The sequence below is a fragment of the Oppia nitens genome, unplaced genomic scaffold, assembly GCF_028296485.1.
Source record: "Oppia nitens isolate AA-2021 unplaced genomic scaffold, nextdenovo-longstitch-racon4-pilon3 scaffold5_pilon_pilon_pilon, whole genome shotgun sequence".
NCBI classification, from domain to species: domain Eukaryota; kingdom Metazoa; phylum Arthropoda; class Arachnida; order Sarcoptiformes; family Oppiidae; genus Oppia; species Oppia nitens.
The window spans coordinates 707501-720610 of NW_026533243.1; the positions used below are offsets into that span (position 1 = coordinate 707501).

Genomic DNA, 13110 nt, shown 5'->3' on the forward strand with positions numbered 1-13110 from the left:
AAAAAATACACTATTTATTACTACTTAAATAAATTAAACTATATATATATAATACAGTTTTATGCTAGAAAAAGTTTTATAAAGAGATTTAATAATAAATATCATTCACTAGTTTTTTTTAAAAAAATTTTAAACAGTTTTAACATAAATAAAAGTGATATAAAGTTAGTGAGAAAAAAATCTTTAACTATCCCTCTCTTTATTCATACATAAAAAAAGAGAGATCTAATGCTCTGACACTTGTCATAGACATTGAATATACAAGAATATTCTGTATATATATATATATATATATATATATATATTATGTATTTATTTGTAATGGCATTTACGGGTGTCAAATGTGGTGTATTGTAAGTTATTGTCGGACTTAAAGGCATATAAAAATCAATGGTCTATATAGGTATTTAACATGACTTTAGGATTTGTAGCTAAATTTTATTTGTATATTTTTTGTTGTTGTTGTTGTAAAGCATTTACCCTAAACTATTTGATTTGTATTTTTTTTATATATATATACTGTATGTACATAAACATTATGTTATTTTTATATACTAATAATGCACTGGCAAATGAAAAAAACTATTGTATATTATTTGATTGTTTCATGTTTATAAACTATAAACACAAAACATTACACAATATATTATATACAAAAATGACTAACAATATACTGTATATACATTATATATCTGTCATATCATATATATATTTATATAAATGATTGTCAAGTATATAAAATAATAATATATTATTAAATATACTGTATATAAATGTTATTATATATCAATCTTGCAATTTATTCACATAAGTACACATAAAATCTTATTATTAATATTATTATCAATAATAAGAATTGACTCAAAAAAATAGATAAAGAGAAATAAAAAAGTGATTCAGATTTATCTCTAATTTATTTGTATAATATCTCATAGTATTAGTAGTAGTAGTTGTAGTAATAGGACTGTCATAAAGGCAAACAACATTATAGTACACACACACACACATACACACATACACACACACACACACAGTTAGCTTAACAATTACTTGCTGTCCAAACTGTATGTATATACTATGATATGTCTTACCTAATAAAAACCGGTAAATATTAGACAATCTAACTGAACGGTATTTGAAAGGAGGAAAACTGTATTTTATGGCATAAAATGACTGTCCATTTCATTTATTAGATTACTTCTATTACTTGAATAGTACAGTATATATACAATACAACACTGTATAATACAGTCCTAATAATAATAATAATAAAGCACTGGTATGTTTTATTTCTCAATCTATCTATCCATCTATGATAATACAGTAGTTCATTATAGACATAATCCAATAACTAAAATGTGTGTTAATTAGACAAATCAAAACCAAATTCAATGCACAAACACACAGACACACACCTCATATTAAATACATTAGTACTTACCCTCATTGTCCTCATAGAGTATAACAAAGCGATTCCAACTCCAAGCCTTAACGAGATCCACGTACGCCTTGGCCAACAGGGATGGCCGCGGATATAGATTAATAGACAGTCCGTCTTTGATTACCTGTAGGTCCCAGCGGGTAATAATGTGCGGTATGTCCAGTGCGTCGCATATGGACTGTACGTGTCTGGAGATGGAGCCTTCAAGCGGATCAAATATGGCGGCCACACCGTTGCGAAGTAGGCCACACACTGGTGTTTGTTTGTTGTGTTAATGAGAGAGAAAGAGAGCACCGGTAGGTTATTATTATTATTTATTTTTTTGTGCATACGTATAGATGAGTTTTGTAGACATAGAAAAAAATTTAAAAAAATAAAATATCAGTTTAATCTTTATGTGGGTTTATTTGTTAAATGTATTACTAATACTATTGTATTCGGATATTTAATCGGATAATAGTAGAGTAGTTAAAGTTTATTTTATATAATATACTTTATATATATATATATAGTAAATACAAAAAAATTGTTTACAGATTGTATTGCATAAATTTATTATAGAGTATATATACTGTATATATATATATTATTTTTTATTTGTTTAATTTATTTCAAATAAAAACTTATTTTATTTTAATTTTTGTTTTTTTTATGATCAAAGAATCTTATGAATGAAGAAAATTCAAGTATTTATTGCATTTAATTATATATATTTTTTTTAATTTAGATTTTATTTGCAAATATATATATATATATATTGAATGAATAAAAGAAGTTTTCCTAAAGAATATTCTCTCTTTCTTTATTGAATTATTTAATGTTATAGAAATAAAAGTAATAAAATATCAATAAAAATATATATATATATAACACAAAATATATCAAAACATATTTAAGTAAAAAGCATTCAATTTTCAGTCTATTTTGTTGTTGTTGTGTTTATTTGAAATGACAAACATAAACGAAAAAAACAAAACAAAAAAATGTTTTTACAGAAAATCATAGCTAACTATTGTTAACATTATTGAGAGAAAACAAGATAAAAGTGAAAAATAATAATAATAAAAAACAAATAAAAAAAATCAAACAAAATAATATAATAATTGGTTATTAACTTTAATGATATTATAGAGGTTTTTATATGTCTGTCCCAATAATTTATATATATATATATATATATATATATTATTAAAACTTCAATTTACAGTAAACATTGAGATAATACAGTACTTACTTATATTATATAAGTTATATATCTATAATTACATTATAATAAATTAACTTAAGATAAAATAAACTGACAATATATTAGTGAATAGTAGATAATTATTTACAATAATATTATGGCAGATAACTATATAAAACAAAACAAGAAAAAATCAAAAACAAAAAATTAAAACTAATAAAAATATTAGAAATGGTATTTCTAAGATTTTTTTTATCAATGTTTGAATGTTTTTTATTACATAATAATATTATACTAGTCTTTACTATACTATACTCTATACAGTCTTTTTCAATATCTATAAAAAAAATATTTTATCACTTGATATCATGATAAGTATAACTCAAAATGTTATATTTTTTAATAATAATATATCATATATACAGTATATATATATATATATAATATTAAAGTCTTTGCCTGTTTTTTGAGTGTATGTGTGTGTGTATATGTGAGTGTGTGTATGTATGTGTGTAAGAGTGTGTGAGTGTGTGTATGTATGTGTGAATCATAAAAGTTTTTGATAATTGAGTTATTTATCTGAAAAAAAGATTGAGTCATCAGAGAGTGAAATATATATATATATATATATTATATATCTGTAAAATAAAACAATATATAAATTATATTTTATATAAAAAACTACTACACGATATATACAGAATATACTGTATGTTATAAATTATATTAACACTGGGAGAGAGAGAGAGAGAGAGAGAGAGAGAGAGAGAGAGAGAGAGAGAGAAAGAGAAAGAGAGAGAGAGAGAGAGAGAGAGAGAGAGCACAGTTATAAAAAGATATATGTGCTCTTATTAAACAAAACAAAAAAACTCGACAMAMATATAYATATATATATATACTAAACCTCTTTTGTCGGCATGAAAGCTGTCCTCTTTGCCGATGCGCTCGACCTGAGCCACAAGTGTCGACTTCGGTAATATAGACGGGTCGGCATTGATCCGCTCGATAGCCATACGGAAGACCATCTCCTGTTCCTCGTTATCCTCACCGAACAGACCACCTATTTATTTATTTTTTAGATATTTCAAAATAAATGTATGAATTAGTCATATATTATTAAGTAGGGTAATAAAACATATAATATACTTTAGATATTAGACATATATATATTAGTATATCTTTTTTAAGCTGATATATACAGTATTTTTTATTATTTTGAATAAACATATCATTAGCACCGGTATATTAGTCAGTAAGTGACAGTTATATATATTATTGATTTTTGTTAGTTTGTTTGTTTGTTTGTTTGCATGCATTTTGTTATTGCACTTATATAAATATATATATATATATAATTATATCATATTTTTTCATTGAATATACACAAGTGTGTGTGTTTTTTAAATGTATATAAAAGCATACATTAATGACTCGTATAAATTTTTATTACACATACACACATTACATATCAAGTTTATCATTTAATTTAAACACATTTTAATTAATATAAACATTTATTATGCCTGTATTTATGCATGTTTTGTACATATATATATATATATATATATGTATGTAAATGTAAAATACAGGATATATTTTTTAATAGTAATTATAATAACGGCATATAAAAGGAGAATTAACCGAAAAAATATCTTGAATTTTCCGCTTTAATAAGTCATTTAGTATTGGATTTTATTTTTATTTTCTAGTTTTTTATGCCGAGAAAACTCATTAAGTTTTTTTATTTTATTTTACTGATTATTATTATTATTTATATACTATTAAATTTTATGATCGTATTAACAATATATTTAATATATATAAATATATATTTTTATATAAGATTAATTTATAAGATAAGACAACTATTTTGTTATTTATATAAAAATCTATATTGATTTATTAAAAATATAATTTTATTTAATTCTCAAGTGTTTTGCCAAAATAAAACATATATATATATCACATGAGAAATATATAAATATAGGATTAATTTTAATTTATATGTATTATTTTATTCATAAATTGTCTAAAAAAACTTAATAAAATAGATTTAAAATTGAATTTATTAAATAAAGATATTTAATTAAAATATAATGTGTTTTATAATTATAAATTATTTAAAATTATTATTACATAAATATTATGTGCCACTAAATTTATAAAATAATTTATTTATTAATTTACAATAAGACTGTAATATATCTATTATTTTAATTTTAATTTAAATATTTATTTATCTAAAACACGATTGTCATTAAAAAATATATATAATTAATTAAAACTATTATTATTATTATGAATAATATTGTGTAATAGATAAAATAAAAAGTATTCAGTATTTATAAAATATATAATTAATAAAAAAATACATTATTTTGCATAAATGTATAATAGATATAAAATTATAAAATTTATTTTTATTATTTTTTATTAAATCCACTTTAAATATCCATTGTTTATTGTATTGAAATAATTAATATAAAAAATAAGTATTTCTACAAAAACACGTATAAAACTTATTTTTAATAATAATAATAATATAATTAATTAAACGCTTTTAATCTCTAAAAAAATTCTTTTCATAATTAGTTTGTTTACTAAAAAAAAAATTTATTTTTCTACTTATATATTATATAATATTTTTAAATACTCTATTATGTTATGCATTATTACAACCAATTAAAATTACTAACAATTATTTGATACAATTATTATAGAAATAATAAAAATAATATAGTAATTAGTAGTAGTATATTTATTAGCCTTATTATAGTTGTATTATTATTATTATTATTATTATTATTATTATAAATATATAAAACCATTGAGTGCTTAATTCGTGACATATTTAATATGTTGTATAACATTAGACATCTAATTAAATATTTAGAAATATATATATATATATGTCTGTATATATATACATATACAATATGTACTGTATATGTAAAACAAATATAAATTTTTAAAACTATTATAGTATAACAATAATATACATTAAACTAAAAGAATTATTTTAATGTAAAAATATTTTTATATTTATCTTTATAAATATAAATGTATACTATTATACTTAAATTATTTCAATATATTTAAATATTATTAGTTACTTGAAATGTTATACAACATAATGCATTAATGTTTTTAAATGTATAATAATATTAAATTTTTTAGTTTTTATTTCATAAATATGATTATTAAAGTTGAATTTTTTTACAACGAAAAATTAATATCAAATTTATTGTAATTTGAAATTATATAGATATATACAAATATCATATATTAATTTATATGAAAAATTAAAATGTTAAATATAAATTGTATATAATTTATTTTTTATGTTATATATATATTATTTATAGAGTAGAGCATTAAATTTTTGATTTTATTTTTTAAATAAAAATATCAATATTTTATATTATATATCATAGTATATATTATAAAAGGCATACAGACATACAAACACATCAATAAATATATTTTTGTAGATATATATAATAAAAATCACTGTTATATATCTTTATGAGCATTATATTTTTACAATTACACACTCACTCACTCACATTACCGCTAACACACCCGACAATAAAATTTTTTTAAAAGTGCTATTAAATAATAATGGCTTTTCAAAAAACGTTATCTCATTTAAAAATCACATCAAAATCAATGGATTTATATATTTTTCGTTATAAATATATACTGTGCAATAGATATAAATTTTTACTATAGCTTAATGAAATCTGATGTAAATTTATTTTGGCACTTAGATATAAAAATTTATATAACCATATACTGTATACAACACTATATTAAATATATTGTTATATAAGCTAGCAATACATCAATTGCTTTACTGTATATATACATATAATATGTTATATTATTCTAATTTATATTAAATATTTATAAAATTTATTTCACACAATGGAATATACAATTGATATTTTATGATTATAGACAAACAAATAGATAGATAGATAGCTAGAAATTATAATACAATAAATATAAATTTTATTCCAATATATGATTTATATATATATATAAATTTATATATATATTATTAACTATAGCAAAATTTAAATAACATTTGTGTGAACACACTGAATATATTTAAATAAAATATCTTATATTTTATATATAAAAATATTATACAGCAATATACTTAGTATATATACATATTTATTGACATAAAGAAAATGATAAATTTAATGTACATTTAATGTATTATATATATATATAGTATATATATAATCTGAGAATTATTTAATGGATTTTAATATATCTTTCCATTATCATACAGTGTATACTGTGTAATATAATAGCAATTTTATCCATAAGTATAATAATCTATTATAAATAATACCGATAATATCAATAAATAAATACAATGTAAAACTGTGTGATCTATTGTGGTTATATAAATTTAATATTTGATATTATAATACAGATGAAATACCGGTATAATGTAATAAATGAAATGATAATATAAGATTTAATATGATATTGGATAAGAAATATAGGGAACTACTAGTGATATTAATGGTGGTTTGAGATCAGTTAGCATCAGATACTTTGATAATACAATAGTCAGAGATAATGAGAGAGAGAGAGAGAGAGAGAGAGAGAGAGAGAGCATACATACCGACTTTGATGACATCTGGAAGTCCATCCGTTTGTGATATGTTTTGCCTAATAATTATGAGACAAATAACAACCAAATGATAGCTAAATGAAGTCATTGTCTCTTTAATGTCTATCTGTAGTCATATGTATTGTCACTATAGTATATATCGTGTTGTTGTTGTCGTAGTTTTTTTGTAGGTGAGTGCTAACTACACACACACACACAGGTTTATACAAAACAACATACACGATATGTTATATACAACAATGTTGTCGTTGTTGTTATTGATATAGTTATTAACATATTTATATATTTTTAAATAATCACACAACTTTTTTTTTATAAATAAAATAACATTATTAACATCATTATAATAATAATAATAATAATATCATAGCATACTTGTCGTTGTGTTTAACATCACTCGCGTAAAACATAAATTAGTTGAAGAAAAAAACCAGAATATTCTGGTGTAAAATACAGTATAGAAACTATAAAAAAGATATAATAAATGATAACAATTATTATATTATATATATATTATATATAAAAATACAAGATTTATTTTTTTTGTTTAACTTCCAGCAGCACTGGTAGCACTAGTATAACAATCTGTATACTGTATTATATAACAATAATAATCATAATATTATTATTTTATTTTTTTAATAAAAAGAGCAAACAATTGCTATGCAAATGAGTGTCGATGTTGAAAGTGAAACACTTAGAGATAAATTAATTAATTAATTAGCATTTGTTTCTATACACACATAGACAGTCTCACACATACTGTTAGATATATATATAATATATATAACAATTGATAAGCACTGGTAGGTTAATATTATTAGTTTTTTTCTCTCTGCTAAAGTAATTGCCCAGTGTGAAATGGCTGCACACACACACAAACACACACACTTGTTTGACAGTTAAATAAATATCAATATTTATTAGGTATTCTCGCGTAAAGTCAAGTGTGTGTGTCTATAGAAAGAGAGAGAGAGAGAGAGAAAAAAACAACTGTCGGACAAGTTATGCAATTTGTAGGTCTAAGCGGAGATGACTGATCTTTTTTGTTGAGATTTTGTTGTTGGGGTTTTCAAACAGTTTTTTTGTTTTTTCATTTGAAGAAAAATACACACAAATACTCACAAACACATACACACACACACACAATGTGTTTTATAAGTTATGTGTGTGTATATGCTTTTTTAAATCCATGCCATCACCACCACTAACACCAGTGACAGCATATACTGTATACACACTGGGAGTTAGAAAGAGTGAGAGAGACATTACACACATATATAAACACATTCACACTGTAATCATTCAGAATATAGTGAGAGAGAGAGAGAGAGAGAGAGAGAGAAAGAGAGAGAAAAAACAGTTGAATAAGAGAACAGTTATGTTGTATAAGAGTGTGTGTATATGTGTGTGGATGTCTGTGTCCTCACTCACTGTATATATCACTGTTCAGTGCACTCGCACTCATACGATACATACACATACATACAGTACACACACAGTTTGACTGACTCGGTATTGAACTCTCTAAATGCTCAAGACATGAGTGCATGGCTACACACACACACACACACATACATACACACAGATTCACACACATACACACACATACACACATACATACATACACACATACATACACACATACACACACACACTTGCAAACCATGGCATACATTGAGTAATCTCGACATTCATTGACTAAATATCCAATAGTTGACTAACAATTTATATTCTCAAACCTGTATATATATGCCATACCCGGAGCCGACAAACACGATATATTAGCGGACAATTTGAAAACAAAAATCAAAATACAAGAATATTCTCTTACTTTTTCTATCACTCACCCACTCATTCTCTCTCTCTCTCTCTCTCTCTCTCTCTCGGTGGGTGTGTATGTGTTTGTTGTGTTTAATATCCTGTTTATTATTGTATTATTAGCTCTAATAATTCATTTGGTAACACTATTTTAAAATCTCATTACAGCAAACAGTAGTCTGATTTATTGGACAGTTAGCTACTATAAGTATAAATTATATTAACTAAATTGTACTATAAATATATATATGTACTGTATTTTGAAATGCCATTAAATTTTTATTGTTTTTTTTATTTTCAGTAATTTATTTATTAATTATGTTTTTCCAGAAAACGTGTTGTGCAAATAATTTTAAATAAATTTTATTTATTGTTTTCAGAATTTTTGTTTGTTTTGTTAATGATTTTTAATATACAATACAATATACTATATACAATATACAGTTTACTTTAATAGTATTGTTTAATAATAATAATTTTTTTTATTATTAACTTGTGTTGTATTTGTAACATTGATATATTTATTTGACATCACATGTCATATAGATTTGTAAAATATTATTATTATTATTATTATTAGCTTTAATTATATTGAGCGCACTGCCCTTAAAAATTTTTTACTCCTACAATACACTAACTAAACCGGTATATATATACTGTATATATATTTATATACAATAATACCGTAATTTAAAGACGTGTAGTATTAGTTGGTTGAGAGTGACATCATATATATATATACAACAACACGCACAGTCATATTATATATATATATATAGTCAGTAATACCAGTGCCTAATAGTCGGTATGTTGTGATTCACAAAAGCCGAAAGTGTAGCTCAAAATCGACTCCAAAAACAAGGAATTTATTGATCACTTCATAGGCATAACTGTATGGGAAAAGGAGAGAGAGAGAGCACAGGGAGGTTACAGGGAAAGTACTTTTTTTAGTCTCATAGCAACGCATCCCGATATGATCTGCACATCACTTCAGCTAACAATACGATACATACGATATATGCTATAACACATACACACACTAACATCCATCCATACAATACAACTACAACTGTAAAACACAATGTGAACCATATTTTACTCTATGGTGTGAAATACACGTCTCACTCACTCAATACATGTAGACTACAATATATAACACACACACACACACACAGTCATAGACATACACACATATATATACACAGAATATTCTCTCTCAACAATAACAAAAAAATGTGTATAAATTTTTATCTTTAAGTCACTCTATTTTTATGGACCAAATTTTATAGTATTTATTATATAACTTATATATATATATATACATAAAATACAACTGTATAATACAGTATATATACTGTACTGTAATATATAATAATACAATACAATTGTAAACTTACCGTAAAACTACTTTGGTACAAAAGTGTAGTATAAATTTTTGTTAAGCAAAAAAAATATGAGTATAAATTTTGTTGTTGTTGTTGTCGGATGCAATGCAATGGCACTGAAACACATAAAAACCCATTGAAAGGCATAAATATATATATATAGTATATACCATATTATAGACAATATAAGACAGTGAAAGTAATAATATATATATATATATATATAATTTATATATAAAATTGAGGAAAATTTAATTTAATGTTTCCACACATATATTGTATATACAGTATATATCGTTTGCCATCAATAATGAAATCATACGTTTAAACAGTCGTCAAAAATATGTTTTTTTTCTGTACTATTTTTTCCCTCTTGTATTGTTTAACGACTCATACTATATCTGATTATATCAATTTTATTTTTCAATAAATTTTTTTTATATTATTTGATGTTGTGTTGAAATTTATAATATAATTATTAACCAATTATGTTGCGCATCGATAAACACATTGCATGTATATACAGAATATATTGTTGTTGCCGTGTGTTTGTGTGTGTGTTATAAATATTATTGATTTTATGCAATAATTTTTTATCAATTTTTTTTGAACAGTCAAAGACAATAGCGTTGTTTAATGGAATTGCAAAATATTGCCAAACATTTTGTTGGTATTAGTTTTTTGTTGTTATTGTTGTTGTTTTCAAACTACTTTTACAAATTGATAGCAGTTATAGATAAGAGAGAGAGAGAGAGAGAGAGAGAGTGTGCAATATTAAAGAATATTTTTTATATTAATATTACATTTATATATTCATATTTCGAAAGAATATTCTTTGATGTATAGTATTCTCTATGGCTTAGAATATATATTATATATAATCTTTAATAAGAATACATATATGTTTTTATATGTATATAAATTATATATATATATATATATTTATTTATATAAAATCTATTATATACTATATATTAATATATGATAGAGAATCTGTATATTCTTTATAAATAATAAAAAAAATATTGTTTTGTCTGTAAAATTAAACTTTTGTTTATATAATATATTTATTTCATAACAAGTAGTTGTTGTTATTTTGTTTAATAGCAAAAAAAACATAAGCGGTATTATATTACATTTTTTTTGTTGTTTGTTATAAAAGCATTTGCCTGCCGCATACATACACACAACTATCCCAATAGCATACGGTAGTGCCAACTAATTGTTTGATTGATTGCTTTTTTCAATAATAAAAGACAAACACAGCCCTACTATCTTACTATTAGTATTATTATTATCATTATTATAAGTATTATTATATTATTAGAAATAAAAATTTAATATATAATATTCGTGTGTATATGAAAAACTGTTTAACCCTAAAGTGTGTTAATATTTAAACTTTTGTTTGTGTGTGTGTGTATGGGTTAAGCCTTTATTTAGTATTATTCAATATTATCAGTATTATTATTATTCATAAATTACAATAGACAAGTTTTATACTATGTTGATAACCATAAATGGTTTATAAGTAAAAACACTTAAATATTAAGTAAATTAATGGCTGAGTATATAAATATGGTATGTGTTTGTTGTTCAATGAATATAAGATGAAAGAAATTTTTTCAAATTAAGTCAAAATAATACACACATAAAATATTATTATTATTATTATATAGACTTATACAGAATATTCTTTATATGCTGTATATATATATACACCAAGTATACAGAATTGAATCATTCAACTATAGAGACTAATACATTAAACATTAGTCTATTTTATTTATTTTTTTTTATTTTTGTACAATTGCTGCCTAAACTTTATTAAACTTTATCAAACAAACAAACAAATACACACTTATATTATTTGCATAAAATTTATTTTATTTGTATATCTGAGAAATAGTAGAAAATTGTTTTAAAAGATTTTTTTCTTTTAAAACTAGAATAACTTAAGAGAGCAACAAAAATAAAAATAAAAAGATTAATATTATTTTTATTTTTATTACCACTACTACTACTACTACTAACGATAACAACAACAATAATAATAATAACAAAACAAAAAAAGAGTGAAACAAAATAAAATTATGAGAGAGCTTTCAAAGTCATTATGATATTTATTATTCATAAATAACTATGTATTGTATATACAGTGTATATCATGTGTTTATATATATATATATATATGTAATGTTAATTTTACGGCCATATACTCCCACACAACCACACATACAGAGTCATACAAATACATGTACTGTACATACACTGAATATTGTAGATAATGTTATACAGGCGTACATAAAATGATAACAAATATTTTTGTTTATTGCATTTTTTTTGTAAAAAGTTAAAAAAGCGGGTGACTAACTGAAATGTATATAACTATATATATACAAAAAAAATAAATAGTTATATAAAAGATTTTCAATTTTTTGAATTATATTCATTGGAGCGCAAGTCAGTGAACATACAACTACAGTATGTGTGTGTGTGTGTACTGTATGTATATATGTATGTATGTATCTATTTATGTGTATAATATATATATATATATATATATATATATATATATATKTGTGTGTGTGTGTGTGTGTGTGTGTATGTATGTGTGTGTAGT

General features: G+C 22.6%; 1 protein-coding gene across 1 annotated transcript in view; it reads right to left on the reverse strand.

Moving 5' to 3' along the window:
* LOC128961096 (glutamate receptor ionotropic, kainate 2-like) overlaps nucleotides 1-7454 on the reverse strand; it is a 20901-nt gene extending 13447 nt beyond the window's left edge. The window contains exons 1-3 of the mRNA XM_054307303.1: nucleotides 7273-7454; nucleotides 3532-3687; nucleotides 1442-1693 (exon numbers count right to left, since the gene is read on the reverse strand). Of these exons, the coding sequence (XP_054163278.1) occupies nucleotides 1442-1693; nucleotides 3532-3687; nucleotides 7273-7369 (505 nt within the window). The 5' untranslated portion in view covers nucleotides 7370-7454. The remainder of the gene's footprint in view (nucleotides 1-1441; nucleotides 1694-3531; nucleotides 3688-7272) is intronic.
* Nucleotides 7455-13110: the final 5656 nt, after the last annotated feature.